General features: G+C 54.6%; 4 protein-coding genes across 4 annotated transcripts; 2 read left to right on the forward strand and 2 right to left on the reverse strand.

The window, feature by feature from the left end:
* Positions 1 to 281: 281 nt before the first annotated feature.
* Positions 282 to 3,998, forward strand: J7T55_008722 (chitin synthase 4; the record flags this gene model as incomplete). The annotated part of the gene is made up of 2 exons (XM_053139069.1): positions 282 to 3,501; positions 3,562 to 3,998. The coding sequence occupies 2 exons, from the start codon at positions 282 to 284 to the stop codon at positions 3,996 to 3,998; spliced, it is 3,657 nt and encodes a 1,218-aa protein (XP_052997997.1).
* Positions 3,999 to 7,711: 3,713 nt separating this feature from the next.
* J7T55_008723 (wd repeat-containing protein) lies at positions 7,712 to 9,937 on the forward strand (the record flags this gene model as incomplete). Its single annotated transcript, XM_053139070.1, has 2 exons — positions 7,712 to 8,668; positions 8,747 to 9,937. The coding sequence occupies 2 exons, from the start codon at positions 7,712 to 7,714 to the stop codon at positions 9,935 to 9,937; spliced, it is 2,148 nt and encodes a 715-aa protein (XP_052997998.1).
* Positions 9,938 to 11,343: 1,406 nt separating this feature from the next.
* On the reverse strand, positions 11,344 to 13,445 carry J7T55_008724 (glycoside hydrolase family 17 protein; the record flags this gene model as incomplete). Its single annotated transcript, XM_053139072.1, has 5 exons — positions 11,344 to 12,573; positions 12,677 to 12,773; positions 12,904 to 13,015; positions 13,071 to 13,220; positions 13,283 to 13,445. The coding sequence occupies 5 exons, from the start codon at positions 13,443 to 13,445 to the stop codon at positions 11,344 to 11,346; spliced, it is 1,752 nt and encodes a 583-aa protein (XP_052997999.1).
* Positions 13,446 to 16,161: 2,716 nt separating this feature from the next.
* Positions 16,162 to 16,713, reverse strand: J7T55_008725 (uncharacterized protein; the record flags this gene model as incomplete). The annotated part of the gene is made up of 2 exons (XM_053139073.1): positions 16,162 to 16,212; positions 16,270 to 16,713. The coding sequence occupies 2 exons, from the start codon at positions 16,711 to 16,713 to the stop codon at positions 16,162 to 16,164; spliced, it is 495 nt and encodes a 164-aa protein (XP_052998000.1).
* Between the last annotated feature and the right edge of the window lie 1,265 nt (positions 16,714 to 17,978).

The raw sequence follows: 17,978 nt of genomic DNA on the forward strand, positions 1-17,978 counted from the left end.
ATGACTTCGAGATTCGAGACTTGGCTTCCTCGTCTGGTCTGAATTGACCTGTCTCTGTCTCTGTCTCTCGCTTCCCTTTTGGTTGAGTGCCCCAGCATTCACGGGTCGTTTGTGTTTGCGCTCCACGACCCGAGTCCTCTCCTCCGCCTCAAGCAACACAAAGAACCCTTGGCCCCCTTTCTCTGAGTGTGAAGCCATCCCTTTCCCGCAGGTCCTAAACATCTTTTCGGTACTATGCCCGGTAGAATCCAGTTTAACTAACAGTATCCTTCTCCAGAGCCATGTCTCTCCCCGAAAGGCCCGGTGCGAGAGCCTCGTACGAGCAGCGTACTGCATACAGGCAATCCACGCGGCGCAACCGTCCGTCTGACATCGAGGCTGGTAGTCGTTATGGGAACGAGGGCACAATGCATTCCCGTGGGGCTTCATCTCACTCCGCTGCGACAACTGTGCCACCTCCATCTAACACCACTGCAGACGATGCGCCCCTGTCGCCAGACCTTGAGAGTGCTGGCATGCCTGGCGAGGCAGCCATATCGCGGAAACGAAGCTTGGTAAAGCCCGAACGGAACAGAATTGGGAAGGATCATCCGAACTACCACTACCGTCAACATTCAGCACACATGGACACGAGGCCGTCGCGGACCGGCAACAACCCAGTCTACGAGGAGTTCGAAGGGACGACTTATTTGGCCACGTCGAATCGGGAAGACGCACTGTCTGAATCGATAACATCAAAGGGTAAAAAAGGAAGCAGCAGAGATAGTGGCGAAGCCGAGAAACCGAAACGCTCAAGGAAGAGGGCAAACAGCCGGAAGCATTCGGGGAAAATCACGAAGAGGGGCTCAAAACACCGAAAGGACGTCGAGCAGATACGACCACCTAGCCTCTGGGACATATACTGCGCCATCATCACGTTCTGGTGTCCGAATTTCGTATTGAAGTGCTTTGGGAAGCGATCAAAGGACCAAGCACGAGCCTGGCGAGAGAAGATGGGACTTCTGAGTATCATCGCCTTCATCATGGCGGTTGTCGGCTTCTTGACTTTTGGGTTCACCCGCACAGTCTGTGGTACACCATCGCAGCGCCTCCAAGTGAACCACGTGGGCGGCGGCTTCATGATTTTCCACGGGCAAGCATACGACCTCTCTACATCCCACCATCCGGCGGCTGAGGGCATCCCTAAGTCGGGTTCCTCAGGGGCAAATGTTCTATACGACCTCCCGGAGAAGCAGGGTGGGAAAGACGGGAGCTTCTTGTTCCAAAATGTGAACGGAAAATGCAAGGACATTATCACCTTGGCTGACAACTCGGACGTACCCACAAACAGCGATGGTGATCTGGCTTGGTACTTCCCATGCAACACTTTTAATCAAGACGGATCTTCCGACCCCAACCTCACCATTCCGTACTACCTTGGTTACGCTTGCCACACGACCGCATCCTCACGGAACACCTTTTATGCCCTGAACCCGACCGCTGATGTCTATTTCGACTGGGATGATGTCAAGAATAGCTCCCGAAATCTTGTGGTCTACTCTGGGGACGTACTTGATCTGGATCTTCTCAACTGGTTCAATTCATCCCAAGTCTCAGTTCCCAATCGCTTCAAGGAGCTTGCTGACAAGAATTCTGCGGCAAACGCGGATGTGAGGGGCCGCGATGTCACTCACGCTTTCATGAAATCAGGAGACAAGGCGACGGCTGAATGTCTTCAGCAAATCATCAAGGTCGGATCAGTGGACTCTGACTCGGTGGGCTGCATTGCTTCACAGGTCGTTCTGTATCTTTCACTTGTTCTAATTTTGTCTGTTGTTGTCGTCCGCTTCGTCTTGGCCTTGATCTTCCAGTGGTTCATCAGCCGGCGATACGCAGCAGCCAAAACGTCCCAATCATCGGACAGGAGAAAACGCAACCAGCAAATCGAGGAATGGTCAGAGGACATCTACCGCGCACCGGCACGCTTGCCAGGTGACGTTGGGAGCAGTGTTGCAGGAGCCTCGTCTGACCGCACAAGCAAGCGCGCCAGCACGTTCCTACCCACTACGTCGCGATTCTCAACTGTGTACGGTGTCGACCGGAACTCCCGCAGGCCTACTATGCCGACAACAATGGCGAGCCAAAGCTCTGGAGCTGCCTTGCTTCACCCGACCTCGATGTACGGGCAACAAAACCCCAGTCGCAACAGCTTCTTGGCCTCCGATCCGTACGGCCCTCAGCCCAGCCCCACAGACGGACCGGGCCCGGCCGGCTTCATACACGAGGCAGTCGTGCCCCAACCACCATCCGACTGGATGCCGTTCGGGTACCCACTAGCACACACTCTCTGTCTTGTCACTGGGTATTCCGAGGGCGAGGAAGGCATTCGGACCACACTCGACTCAATCGCCATGACTGACTATCCTAACAGCCACAAGTGTATCCTCGTTATCTGCGATGGTATCATCAAGGGCAAGGGCGAGAGCATGTCGACACCTGAATACTGTCTCAGCATGATGAAGGACTTCACTATTTTGCCCGAGGAGGTACAGCCATTCTCGTACGTCGCTGTTGCTACGGGCTCCAAGCGTCACAACATGGCCAAGGTTTACTCTGGTTTCTACGACTACGGTACCAAGTCGCGAATTCCTTTGGAAAAGCAACAACGGGTCCCGATGATGTTGATATCTAAGTGCGGTACGCCCGACGAGGCCACTAAATCGAAACCCGGAAATCGAGGCAAGCGAGACAGTCAGATCATCCTCATGTCTTTCCTGCAGAAGGTCATGTTTGACGAACGTATGACTGAACTCGAGTATGAGATGTTCAACGGCCTATGGAAAATCACCGGAATATCACCAGATTTCTACGAAATAGTATTGATGGTAGACGCCGATACGAAGGTGTTCCCTGACAGTCTTACCCACATGGTCTCCGCGATGGTCAAGGATCCTGAGATCATGGGCTTGTGCGGCGAGACAAAGATTGCCAATAAACGGGACAGCTGGGTGACGGCGATCCAGGTCTTTGAATATTTCATCTCACATCACCAGGCCAAGTCGTTTGAATCGGTCTTTGGTGGTGTCACCTGCCTGCCAGGTTGTTTCTGCATGTATCGAATCAAGGCTCCGAAAGGGGGCGCGAACTACTGGGTCCCGGTCTTGGCCAACCCCGACGTGGTTGAGCATTATTCGGAGAACGTGGTGGACACCTTGCACAAGAAGAATCTGCTCCTTTTGGGAGAGGATCGTTACCTGACGACCCTTATGCTTCGGACATTCCCCAAGCGAAAGCAGGTGTTCGTTCCTCAAGCAGTTTGCAAGACCACGGTGCCTGATAAATTTATGGTCCTCCTGTCTCAAAGGCGTCGCTGGATCAACTCGACCATCCACAATCTCATGGAGCTCGTCCTTGTCAGAGATCTCTGTGGTACCTTCTGTTTTAGTATGCAGTTCGTGGTGTTCATCGAGTTGATGGGCACGCTGGTCCTGCCTGCTGCTATTGCGTTCACCCTCTACGTCGGTAAGTAGATATCGGCGACCTCCCAACACCCAATTAGTTGCACTAGCTAACAAGTGGCAGTCGTCTCTTCCATCATCGGGCCAGCCCAAGTTATTCCCTTGGTCCTGCTCGCGCTGATTCTGGGATTGCCAGGCGTGCTCGTGGTCGTGACAGCACACTCGTGGACATACATCGTGTGGATGATCATCTACCTAGTGTCCCTACCTATTTGGAATTTTGTTCTGCCGACCTACGCGTTCTGGAAGTTTGATGACTTCTCGTGGGGAGACACTCGTAAGACAGCGGGCGAGACAAAGAAGGGCGGTCATGGTGAGCAGGAGGGCGAGTTCGACAGCAGCAAGATCACCATGAAGCGGTGGGCCGAATTCGAGCGTGAGCGCAGAACGCGAGATCAGTACTGGGGCTCGAAAGATAGTGTCGCAGGCAACACCGGTAGTGGTTACTGGCCAGCGACTCCTTCGCCTGGCTACCATGACGAGTACTACTCGGATGCATGAACAATGATGAGCTAGAGATGGAGAGGTAGAGTGGTCGTCGTGTTTTGAAGAAAAAGCGCTTGTTGCATTGATTTAGTACTTAATAATAAGGGGGGTCAGAGGGCATGGCGGAGTCGTCGGTTCTGTCTTCGCTCGTCATCGAACAAACGAACCGAGCTGCTTCCATGTATATAAAATAACGAACACACGCAGGTCTGTGTTGTCATTACAACCCAGCTTAGCAGTAATTACATGAATGTTATGAACCACGATCATCTCTCTAAAGATGGCATTTCCACAGTATAGAACATGACTCTGAAACTTGAATTCGTCTGTCCAGCCTCATACTAAATGGCCTGAATTCACTTATCACACTGTATATTAAGGCTCGCGAACGGCCATCTGTTCGACCGAGCTTGACAACTTTTCCTCTAAAGGGCTGTGAAACTCAGAGCCGACATTATAGGAAGTAATACACCCACTTGACCCAGTTTCGTGCTGTGCTAGGGCACAGTTACAGCAAGGCCATGAGGATTATCAGTCTGGTCCCTGTCCCATAATTGCAGGGCTTTCTCTACCTCATTTCCCACATCTAAATAATTTTGCCCCCACGGGCGGGCCAACAAAAAATCCAACCACACGGGGTATGTTGATGATGATAATGATGATGGTGTACCCTGCTGGCCTCGGCCGGCCGGCCGGCCGCACGGCACGCACAGCGACCATCGAGAACCGAGACGCAGCAGGGCGGGTACTAGCCATCCGTTCTTGAACCAGCAATCCCGGGCACTGGCGGGGAGCAGGAGGCAGGCAGGCAGGCAGGCAGGAGACACTCGAACAAGCAAGACTCGTGCTGCACACTGCCGCTTTGGGAAGGCCGGGCTCGGGTACGCTGCACGGATTGGGGGGGTTGCACAAGCTCGTGGAGAGGGTATGGGGGGGCAGGATGGGCTTGCGGGCCCAATGGATGTGAGGCAGACGCGCGTGAGTGAGGAAGGGGGACAAGAAAAAGTGAGAGATGCAGAGACGCAGAGAGAGACAGTGTGTGTGCGTGTGCGTGTGGAGAGAGGGCAGGGCCTGGTGGCCTGCTGGGGCCTTGCTAGACTAATCTGATACATATCTAGCATATACAGCAATCAAGGAGCGATGCCTGGTAGATTTGCTTTTTCCACGTTCGTGTACGCTACCCTGACGATCATTGCTGCAGACCTTGTGGCCTACGTACGAGTCAGGCTACTGTGCTGTGATGTCTTCGCGTTCGTGCCTTGGGCACCCCCCCGGGCGTTCGTCAGTCCCGTCTGGCAACTACTACTGTTGTAATCGCCCGTCGATGGTATAGCTGGCGAGACGGGAACCTGCGTGTGCAGCCGACACGTTCTCGGGGGCGGTGAGGAAGAGTGCAGTTGGGAGAGCAAGTCAGGGTCTAAGGCTCTTCCTGCGAGAAGCTTGAAAGGGTCAGTTGACGTTCGAGTCCCCAGGAAAACTCCCCCCTTCCCCCGAGTCTCGCCCGAGTGTGGAAGGCGGTTGATATGCAGGGTCGAACATGTTCAGGCCGCAAAGGGGTAACGCAGTGCCTGGGCACGAGGGAGGAGGCACGGCAGCGGTCCAGGGAAGGCCAGACCACACAATACTTGGTGATGTTGCACAGCATCACTCAGAAACAGATTATCGGGGACAAATGGCATGTCTGTTGGGGGAGTGGCCGACGGGCTGGCCTTGGGGCGGCAAGAGGCAAATTGGGACAGCCGGAGAAGGCGAAGACTGGCGAAGGTGGGTGGGTGGATGGGCAGATGGGGTGGATGACTGCTTGCGACGGCTGCACGGCTCTATGGATGTGTAAGAGCGCAAAGTAGGGAGTGCACACCATCACGTCTGCAGGTGCAAGCTGAAGAGGTTGAGGGGGCGTCGGGGGGTTGTCTGCTGTCTGCGAGAGGGCCAATGGGAGGGAGGAGGCACACGAGATTCGAAAATCCCCGGATACCTCCACCGCAGGCCCGGGGTCTTGGACTTTTTGCATGCTTAGCTTGCCACATGGGCGAGGGCCAGGCATGATCCAGCTCTACCATTATTGCGATGCTAGCGATGATGATGGTGGAGGAGGTGGGTGGGTGGTGACGACGATGATGATGAGAATTATTTTTGTCGCCGGTCTTGCTAGCTGAGCTTGAGAGGGTGTGAGGATGTGAGGATGTGAGGGTGAGGTTTTGACACATGATAAGGGTCATGATACTGCGCTGAGCAGTAGTGTGCTGATGGATGATGCATCATATTATAAACCCATCCATGGCGGCGAATGTGGAGATTCGCGCTTCCAAGGCCGGTGTGGTTTGAATCTGATTGATTGACAGGTTGATAGATTGACAGACAGACAGACAGGCGGCAGACTGACACTGCAGATAGATAGACAGACTGACAGTCTGACTGACTGACTGATTGATTGATGATTGAAGGGTGAAGGGGTGATATGGCTGAGGGCTGAGGGCCTGCGTGCTCCGAAGCCCATGTCAAGCGAGCGGGTGGCCCCGCTGCGTCACATTCCATGAGGATATCATCTCGTTAGCGATAGGTGAGGAAGCACGGAAACAAGAATTCGAATCGCGAATTCTGAGCCGTCTGGCCGTATCAATCACTCTCCAACAGTCAATCAATCAGTCAATCCATCAATCAATCAGCCAAATAAATATCAACCAACCCATGCACCCACAAGTGTCACTCACTCCCTGTACTGTACAGCAAGGCACAACACAACACAACACAGCACAGCACAGCACAGCACAGCACAGCGTGGTCTGTCAGATCAGAATATAGCCGCTCACATTTGAAGTGACTTGTCTGTTGTCTCGTCGTCTCTTATCCCACCCAGTCCCGCTTCGATTTGTTCATCCAGCCAGCACTAGACTACCACCTGAACTGCTCTTGAGTTGGGTTGATCCCCACTCACAAGCCTACCGTCAGCCTGCACAAGGAAATCCAATTCACCTTTTCCCCGCGCCCACTGCGCTCGCTGCCTTGCCTGTCTCTCTTTCTCTCACCCTTGAATCCTTGGAAGTTCACTTGAGCGCAGCTGACCTTCCCAACCACCCCCCCCTTCTCAGCCAACGAGACTACGTACCGAGGAAACTGGCTGCTGCCACGACCAGCGCCCTCGGCCACGCTCGCTGCCAGCTGCCAGCCTGAACCTTGACCGGCCACTGCAGTGACTGCATCCATCTTGTTGCTGTGTACCGTCTGAATGTTCAAAGTCTAAGGTCTGACGGGAGACTAACTTTCTTACCATCACACCATCGTCGCATTCATCGACGAATCACTCGACACAAGACCAGAATCCCGTCAAAGATCGCCAGAGCTTGACTCGATTATCTGGTCTAGTCTCGTCTGGTCTAGCCTCTGCACCTCTCGTCCTTGTTCCGTTTCCGCCGTCATATTCCACTCCCACCACCGAGGATCCCTAAAACAGCCGCCCGGTTGCTCGCGATCCTGACCTGTCCACTTCCTGCCAGCAGTCTCCCTTTGTTACTACTTGGTTAATTCCAAACCCGCGGTATTTCCCTGCGCTGCTCTGCAGATCAAAGGGGAACGAAACCATCCGACCGCAAGGGTTCTGCGACAAACTTGTTCGGAAAGTGGACAGTGCTCCCGGCCGGAGACATCAAGGAGGGGCTCCCCGCCATCAAGCACTTCGACGTCGCCTGCGGATGCGATCAGGTCGGCAGTCTCCTGGCTAGTCGACCGATATGTGGTCTGACGAGTCAGACCGGCCTCACAACCCCTCGTACTACGGGAGCAGCGGCGAGGCCTCGTCCTCGAGTTCGACCTTCCCTCACTCGCAAGCGGCTGCTGCGCACGACCACGGCCCCAAGGCGTCCGCGTCCGCGTCCGCGTCTGCGTTCGAGTTTGAGCACTACCTGCACGCCTCCTACGACCGCGATCTGTCCGACTATGACCACGACTCGGAACGACACCTCTCCTTCCTCCACTCAGCCGAAACCCAGTCCCAAGCCGGCGACATGTCCGACGATCATGACATGGACGACGGCGGTGCGCCTGTGCATTACGGGGACATCGCCAACATCTTGACCCAAGGCATGGACGTGGACTACGACTCCGAACATGACGATGACATCAGCATCTCCCACCATGGGTTGCCAGACCTCCCCTCCGCTCCCCCTCCGCTGATGAACCATGTGCCTCACTACGGCACCTTCCAAGCCCAGTATGCGCTCCAGTATCCGGCCTCCATGCTGCATACACATGCTGCAGGCAACATACAACCACCTCATCCTCCTCAAGGCCCACCTGAAGAGGGCCAAGAAACGAACAACGATAACGCGCACCACGTTCCGCTCCACCACACCCAAACAGCACACACTAACTTCATGAACAACCCGAACACGGTCGCACTCTCACCAGAGAATTATAATCTTGCCGATTTTATCCGCGTGTGGGCCTGGCAAAACGGAGTGTGGCAGGGTGTTTCGCGAGAACGTGGCCGGTATCCTTGGCTGGACAGGATCAGCCCTCAGATCACCAAAGATCTATCACGCGTAGAATACCAGGACCTTGAGGGGGACAGCTGCGATGTCCAGGGAATGAATTGGGATGATTTGGGTGTCACAAGAAGCGAGGCCCGAGAGCGGCGATTGCTCACATACAAGAACTATGTCAACATACCACGTTCTGACCGATGGCAGGTAAGAAGTACCACAGGCCACAGTACCTGCATGCTTTACTTTTGCAATCCACCCAGGACATGTCTGACTCTGCCGCAGGAGCACCACGATGCTTTGCCATGCACCGAGAACTATTTCAGGTTTCGACGCCTGAACGTTCGGAAAAACGTGAATCTCACTCACTTTCAGCTTCGCAATGTCCTGGCCTCGACCTCGAGAAGCCAGGTCTTCTATCCTGGTCAAATGACCGTTCACCAGTTCAACCCAATATCCGGCAAGGGCAAAATTGCCATGAAGGCCCAAGAAACGCCACATCTACAGGTGTCGACCCTCGCCGCAGCCCACGGTACGCTGATAGCGGGTGGGTTCTTTGGCGAATATTGCTTCCGCCGACTCGACTCAGATGAAGAGTTTGGCAGCGCACAGGTCCAAGAGGGCACTATCACAAATGACAACAGCGGCATTACGAATCACGTACAGCTTCACTTGTCGAGGAACTCGTCGAGTCCAAAGGCTGCCTTCGCATCCAATGACAAAGGCTTCCGCGTTCTTGATATTGAGACCGACAAATTCGTCTCAGACATGAGTTTCCAGCAACCTATCAATTGCTCCGCCATTTCTCCGGATTGTCGGTTGCGGGTTATGGTCGGCGATCAGCAACAGGTTTTCATTGCGAAAGCGGAAGCCGATGGCCAACCTGAAATACTACAGTGTCTCGAGGGCCACGAGGATTTCGGTTTCGCATGTGATTGGGCGGACGATGGCTGGACTGTTGCAACGGGCTTTCAGGACAAATCTATCAAAATATGGGACGCACGTCGTTGGACGAATGCCCGCGGAATCGCCACACCAGTTTGCACACTGCGATCTGAGATGGCTGGTGTAAGAGCACTGAAATTCTCACCCGTCGGGTCTGGGAAGCGTGTGCTGGTGGCTGCAGAAGAAGCAGACTTTGTTAACATTATTGATGCACAAACATTCCAGGCGAAGCAGACTTTCGACTTCTTCGGCGAAATTGGCGGTGTCTCCTTCGTCAACGAGGGCCAGGACCTCCATGTCCTCTGCTGTGACCGTGTTAGGGGTGGCTTGTTCCAGCTCGAACGGTGCGGAGTGGGCGCCGAGAGGAATTACGACGTTGACGATCTGAGGCACAGGCCTTATGACCGTTGGTGGAAGAACACCACTTATGACTGGCACGAATTCAAGACGACGCCCAGGCAAATCAAAAGGCACTCTGATAGTCGAAGGAGACGCCGCGCCCTAGCTCTCGAGCCCCTAACTCCTTTCTGAGGCCCGATTTCCACCAACATAACACAACAACGACAAGCGGCGGAGACTATTTCTCTATATAATTGCAACCACACATGATACCCTTCGAAATTTTTCGAATCCCTCCTGACAAGGCTACGGCTGCGTCATTAGTATTACACGAGCTTCAGCATTTGGCGGGCATGAACGATCAGGCGGGAGTTTCGGGCATTAGGAGCGTTGATCTCAGGCACGAGCCAACATGGAAAGATTTTTGGGATTTTCCTCACCTTTGCTTGCTTCTGTTTTCACAGAAGAAGGCGTACCAATCCATTGTTTTGTCTCTCACAACCTAGACGGTTCAACAACTCCTTGGTTTTTTTTTTTCTGTGCATGTTCGGAAGACATATTTCCTTGCTTTCTCTATCATGCCATACGATATGTCAGCTGAAATCACACCGCTGTAATGCTGCAAATTATAGGATATTGTGTTACGGAGCATTCACAACCCACTTTTTGGAAGGCCACGGTGGTTCTCATAGGCGGCGCGGCATTGTGAACATTAAGATAGGACTAGGCAGCAATGAAGGAGGATTTGCATCTGCCCTGTCAGTTCTAGATGAATTTCTGATTATGTATGCGGGTGAGGACACGATTTTGGGAGGGACACGCGGTACACTTCTTTCTCATCTGCTCCTTGTGCGTGTGTGTAGACTCAATAGACGACTAAGGACCCCGAATGGCCCGCTGTCCTAACTTTTCAAGGGGCGGAATATCGTACCACTGAGGCGCGAGGCGCCGCCAAGTTCATTGCTGAAACAATATGTATCATAAGCTACGGTGTATTTCCGGAAGGCCTATGGGGTCCCTATCCAGCCAGCCGTCACACCGTCTGAGCCTCAGTACGACAGCATGACAGTCTTGATATAGAGTGACCAGGCACGTTTAAGCTATGCTCTGCGACCAAACCCCCGACCGGCCCTTGCACTGTGTGTGTGCCAAACGTATGAACATGTATATAGGCAAAGTGCATGATACCGCCGTCCTCAGCAACCGCAAGTGATGCACCAGGGGCTTTGAGCTTTGTGCGCACGAAAGCACGCACTCCCAATGCCAACACCAACCTCATTTTGACAGTCAACATCAGCACACTCACTATTCAACTACTTCTTTACGTTGGCTCAATACCAATGCCAAGCCTTCGCATGCCATTAGGCTCTTGCTGCCGAGACCCCTTTCGGAACAGCGGAAGATGACAGTAATCAATGTTTGGCCTGGCCTGGTAATCTCTCACCGAACTGGTAATTCACACACGGGCGCAAATAGCAAGGTACTTTCTCGAATAGTAGTAGTAATTGACAGCTCGAATTGGTAGTTGGCATATGAATCCGATGTACAAGAAAGTCAAAGACGCACTTTTTTTCTTCGCCACATTATACTAATACTAATTACTCGTTGTCACCCAGGCCAAGAGCTCCAAAGAGCGTACCAACGCCCCAGTGCTTCTCACAGCCGCAGGCGCCATCGTCCTTCCAGTTGTCGTCGAACATGGAGAAGAAGACGACCTTGTCGCCGAGCGTCTCCTTGATGCTGGCGATGGCGATCTGCTGGTTGGCCACGGAGGGCACGTTGACACCGTTGGTGTTGCCCTGCGTCGGGTAACCGCACTCCAGAACGTAACCGGGCTTGCCACCGCAGGCCTTCTCGACAATCTCGATCTGGCCCTTGACGAACTCACCGGCGTCGACGGGCAGGACATCAGCGTTGAAGTAGGAGTGGACGTTGGCGGCAACGACATCGATGGCGTCGCACACGAGGGACTGAACGTCCTCCTGCTCCCAAGCGCCAACGATATCGGTGGTCGTGTAAGGACCAGTGTAGTCCGGAATCTCACTCTTGACGTGGTTAATGAGGTCGACCAGCTGCTGAGCAGTGCAGTAGCCGTTGTACAGGGCCTCGTTTCCGACAGCCATGAGCTCGACGAGGTCCCACTGGCCCCACTCCTTGAGAGCAGAGATCTGGGTATCGACGTCGGGGGTGCCGTTGGCGCAACCGTACTCGCTGATGAAGATACCGGTGATCATCTTCAGGCCGTACTTGGAAACGGCGGATCCCACCATTGGCAGAGTGTCGCAGTCGGTGGAGTACACACGGAGTGTCTTGAAGCCGGCAGCCGCGATGGAGGAAACGTCGGTGTCGATGACATCCGATGTCTTGCAGTCGCCACTGTCAGAGTCGTAAGGCGTGTAGGTCATAGCCCACAGGCCCTCACCGCCACCGAGAGATCCAGTGGACGTGGAGGAAGCAGTCGCCGAGGAAGAAGTGGACGAAGCCGAGGACGCCACGGGGATGATGCTGGACACAGGAGGAATAACGGCGCTGGAGACAGCAGAAAGGATGCTGGACACAGGAGGAATGACGGCGCTGGACACGGCAGGGATGATGCTGGAGACAGGAGGAATGACGGCGGCGGCGCTGGAGGTCGTCGCAGCTGGGGTCTCGGCGCTCTCGAAGGGGCAGTAGATGACGGTCTGAGTGGTGACCTCGGTCGTGACAGCCGGGGCGGTGTAAGTACCGGGGAGGAAGGTCGTCACCACAGGGACGGTCACAGTCTCGGTGGGAGCAGTGACAGTGACAGTCGTAGGAGCAATGGTGTAAGTGCCAGCGGATGGGCAGACCTAATTCCAATGTTAGCCAAGGATTTCTGGATACTTGCCGCAGCTTCGTGTCCATTGCTTTTGACTCGGGGCATGAATGTTGAAAAGCATGGGCGGTCCTTACATAGGTAGTGGTCTGGATCAGACTGGTAACGACTCCTCCGCTCTGGGTCGAGACAGTAGCGTAGGGGCAGACCACAGTTGTGGCAGTCTCCACGATGCTGCAGATTGATTAGCCATGATCGATTGCGAACACCCCGTCGACAATTCTCGAATATCCCTAATCCGGCACAGAGCCCGTAGCCCTCACCAGCCAGCCCGGGAGGCAATAGACACCTCAAGAAGACTTACGTAGTCACACCTCCGAGCGTGTGGGTTCCCGGGGGGACCTCGACCGTGGATGGAACCACGGTAGAGGTTGTCTCAGTCACGGTCATGGTTGTGGCCGGGAATGTGTACGTTCCTGCAATAAGATCAGCGTTGCCCTTGGTCAAGTTTCTTCACCCCGGATTACTCACCTGGCGTAGGGACCGTCTGGGCAATGGGTGTGGGAATCACAGCCGGGGTCGAAGCCGCCGGGGCGGCAGACGTGGTCACAGGCACGGCCGCGGAAGGCGTGATGACCTCGCTGCTGGTGGTCTTAGCCGGGGCATTGGGAGTTGGCTGCCCTATATTCAGGGTTAGTCGCTTGCAATAGATGCTGATGTCGAATAATAAACTCTCGGCATACAGATGAAGTCACTTCCAGTGATGGTCGTGTAGTAAGTAGTGCAGCCGGGAACGCAGACTTCGGTGTCGTTGGACCTCTTGTTAAAGAGGTCGTGCGCACGGCGGTGGGCATGGGCATTGGCACCTCCGAGGAGGGCCGCGGCCACAAGTGATGAGGACTTCATGTTTCCGGGGTGAAAGCACAAAGAAATCGAGAAGTATTATATTTCGTCGCAGTAGTTGGACGTAGAATTTTTTTTTGTTGGAATATTTATATGTGTACTTGGTCGCAGAATAACGAGTGCCCGCTGAAAGAGTGAAGCGGTAGGTCGGGTTTGTGGTACGGAGAGACGAAAGCTGGCGATGCTTTCAACTTGGCAATATCACCGCATCAAAGGGGACGAGTTCCGTGAGGGAGGTAAGAGAAGGAGGGACAGGTGAAATGAGAGGGCCCGGGTCGGGAGTGTATTGTTTTATTACCTCTGGCGGCGCGCTGGGGAAGAGTGAGCGGAGCCGGGCAGAGCGTCGGTACCCCTGACCACACATGTCACCCACAGACGGAGGCAAGAGGGTCAACTCTGCACTGACGGCGAGATGCGCGGGTGGATCCCCACAGTCGAGTCCAACGGGGGCCCCCATCGTGCGGTCTGGTAGAGCAGGGGTGCTAATCTCTACGGAGAGATGATATCCACCAGCTCATCAAGCCTGAGTGGGCTCTGGTGGCCCATCAGAGGAGCGCAGGATCCCGCCAAGAGGTCGACCTGTGGACTGCCCGTGAAGCGCCCGTGGACTGCTGCCCGTGGACGAAGCCGTGGTCAAGTCGGCTTGACGGTCACGAGGCAATCCAACATGGCATGGCAGGTGATAAGGCCATTGATATTCTGGTTGGGCACAGACTCGCGGGGGCACAGACGCTGGGTACAGCATCAGGACGCCAACTCGAGCGGTAGAGTCGCAATCACAGGTGCCATTGCGTTCATCCGTGGACCAAAGCGGCAATCAGTATTGCGACGAGATCCGAGTTGGAAGTGAGGGCGGGCAGAATAGGGGGAAACCTGGAGATGGCACGACGGGGAGAGGACAGGGCTGCAGACGAGGTTAAACCGAGAACAGACGAACGGCGACAGGGGACCCAGGGGGGCCCTGGCCAGTCAAGATGGTGCTTGGATGGGCGGGCCACAAAAGGGAAATTGGATATCTGCCTAGCACAACAAGTCCAGCGCAGCACATGAACAACTGTTGCTGTTGGCTCCCAGTGCCTGCTTGCCTGCTTGCTCGACGCAGAAGTGGGAAGATGAGAAGTCGAGGAGAATTAAAGATCAGCGTTGGGCTAGGCTAGCCCTGCAGCCATTGACTTGGCAGACCCGGCAGGCGGGCTCGAGGCGACTTTGAGAAGCAATGGCGGCGGCAGCATCAGAAGCCAAGCTGTTGCTGATGAGAAGGGATTGGGTGCCGTCTGCTGAAGTCCACGGCCAACCCCACGAAATGACGGGTGTGAAGGAGTGATGGTATGGGTGTGGACAGTTCCCGAAGCTGACCGCATATCGGCACTTCTGCTCGAGCCCGCCTGACCAGTTCGGCCAGCTTTGACAGCAACGGTAACATGAAGGAGGGGAGGGGGGTTGTTTGGTAGCCAAGTATAACTGGGGATAGAGTTGCACCCGCAAATCCCAGATGCAGATGGAGAGGGACTGAGAAATAGAGCAGAGGGACTGCACTGATGGATGATGACTCGAGTCGATCGAGTCGAGGCCCTACCGACCCGTTGGGCGGATATGGCCTCTGCCGTTCGCCGTCGCCGTGGTTCCCTCCGTTGCGATGCGACGCGATGGGATGCGATGGGATGCGATGCGACGAGATGGATGGTGTCGCGCTTTCGCTCTGGGCTGTTCGTATCACAGATGGGCTGTTCAGGCTGTCTGCACCTGGTTGGCCCCGACACCAAGTGTGAAGATTTGATGGCCTGAACAAGCAGTCAGCACTGGCGATCGCTCTTTCCACGATCTCCATAGCCGTAACTCAAACCGGTGTAGTCGAACGTCTAAGGGCAGGCCGTACCTGGCGTACCTGCATCTGGAGGGGGCGCTACTGTTGCTGTGTTGTAGATCTGTGGTCCGGGATCCAGGGACCAATGTGCCAATCTACGCCCATCCCATATCTCTCTGTTTATTTTAGTTCTGTCAGGACATCTGACCATCCCTTGGCCTGGAGATCGGTGTCTTTCCATCTTTAGACACCCACTCTCTCTTGTCTGCACCATCGCATGGATATACTATACTGTCCATTCGCTTATGAGACCACCTTTCTCCCTACTGGATCATGACCCGCCCTTGATATTTCACACAGGCCTGTCACTGACACTCTCTTGTTGATCACTGGTTTTCCTCCGGAAGATCCATCTCGTGATGAGAAAGCTTGGCTGTCCAGTTAATTACGCACGCTGCTGGCTGTCTGATTTCAACAGCCGCTTGGCAACGGGGCAGTACCATTCTGGAACAGGCAAGGGCCTCATGACATGTCGAGGCATTGTCGCCTTTCATTAAGTCAACTCGACAACTTTCCGAGCCCCCCTGCCCTATCCAAGCGCAACCCACGAGAGACAGACCACGGCAGAGGGGCTTCTCATACTATCAACATTACTTTTAACGCGGCCTCCAAGAACACAGCACCCCTGCCTAGTACTCCACATCCCTACGCATCGTCACCTGTCGTTCCCACTGTCTGTGATACAACAATACCGCACATACCCGCTCTACTTCCTACACCACGTGGGCTACATGAGATTGGCATCTTGCCCTCGCACATCTAATGGGAATCGCCTCATTAACCAAACCCAAACACACGTCCCCTGCCCCCTAAGTTACACCCCGATGGTGAGCCTGGCACGAGCCATGATCCCCCTTACATCTGCAGTGCTGCGCTAGCAACAATGCACAGAGCCAGGACTCCAATCTGCGAGAGCCATTAGTCATGAATAGTGTCCTTGAAAGGCGCCTAGCTCCAACATACCGATATCTTGTTGCACACGCTGCGCGCGGCACCATTGACATTGCCAACAGCGCCGCTTGGGCTGCCAGTGCCTGACGGCAGGGCGCCCCCAGTTGGCGCCGGCGCACCGCTCACGTTTGCGTTGGTCATGTGGGTCATGTCATGAGTGGTTGTGATGGCCCAGCTCATACTAGAAGATGGTGGCGGCGGCGTCTGCGTGTCCACGACCAAGGTGGTCGGTGTGCCGGTGACGTCGGAGACGTCAGACGGCATGATTGCGGTTGGCAGGGCCGTCGTTGCCGCCATGGTCAAGCTGGCTGTCGTTTGTTCGGCAGTGGCCTTCTCCGCAGTTGTCGTCGCACTGTCCCCGGTCAGCGGCATGTCGTGGCCGGGCGGCATTGAGTCTGTGTCTTGGGCCAGAGCCATCGAGCCTGCGAGAGCCAGAACGAAGAATCGTGAAGCCATTGTGGATGATGACGATGAATGTTCTCAAAGCGAGTGCTCAGGACGCGCGTTGAACAAGTTTCGTCGGCTGGTACGGCGCTGGGGAGTAGAGGTACGCTTCGACAAGATATGGAAGGTCAGGCTGTTGTTGACGTCCTTTTCTGACGGCCAAGGGCGGCAGGCTGCCCGATGCTTAAGAAAGATGCCGATGAACAAAAGGAAGAACGGAATGAAGAGCCAGTCAGGGCTGCAATGTTGTCCACTGAAAACAGGAGATGTGTGCCGTCATGCCTGGCTCCTTGCGCGTCCTCGCCTTCTGGGGTTGTCAAAGACCGGGTGCTGCAGGAGCCGCAAACGATGCAAGGCTTCGTGGCAAGCGGTCCTGCAAGCATGGAGACACAGACAAAGGATCAACGCGGCCGAGGACGAGGGACGACCAGAGTATCGAGGGAAGGACGGAAAGAGGCCCCCATGAAATGAAGGGATGGCTCCCTAGAGGGAAAAGCTGACGTCGATTTACTCAGGTACGAAAGACGGAAGACGAGCGACTGAAACCAACATGTTAAAATAATCCAGTGTCCTACTGCTGACCCGTTCCCGACGCATTCCTTATTGAGGACTCTTTGGGGGAGATTGTGTTCTGATCGGGCCGACGATTGCAACTGAGACATTTCGAATCTATCCACAGCACGTCTTGTGCACCCGAACCGCCACGAGGCATGGTAGGAGGGGAAATGCTGCCCCCAGCGCAAACGGGCGAGAGATGAAGGGGTAGTACAGGTTATGAAGGCCACGGGCAAAGCAATGTGAGACATGGCCCTTTTTATGGTCATATCACTCAGCTCTCAACGGGCAGCGGGATTCGTGCACCACATGGCTTTGTCGCCTGCTGTTTCCTATGCGCATCTGCATGCAACTCTTGAGCAAACAAGCTATGTAGTAAGAAAGTGGTCGCGCGAGAAAGGACTTCTTTTCGCTCAGCACTTTTAATAAGCCGATATATGCGAGGGTATGCATAGTGTGTTTATTTGCACACATAGACTATATCTATACATGAATGCATCTACGTCCCGATGCACTGGTGGTCTTGATGTACCCAGGTAGATTTCCTCGCGGGGAAGCTAGGGGCGTGAGCGGAATGCAATGCACGTCATAGCTGTCCTTCTTATCGGATAGCGATAAGCGGAATGCCCCATAAACTTTTCAACTGGCCGGCCTGCGCGACGACTTCGCAGTACTATATACACCCACTCTTTGAGTGCCCCTTTCCACCATGCGAATACCTG

The sequence above is a fragment of the Diaporthe amygdali genome (genome assembly GCF_026229845.1).
Source record: "Diaporthe amygdali strain CAA958 chromosome Unknown NODE_4_length_2575358_cov_65_588622, whole genome shotgun sequence".
Lineage (NCBI taxonomy): Eukaryota > Fungi > Ascomycota > Sordariomycetes > Diaporthales > Diaporthaceae > Diaporthe > Diaporthe amygdali.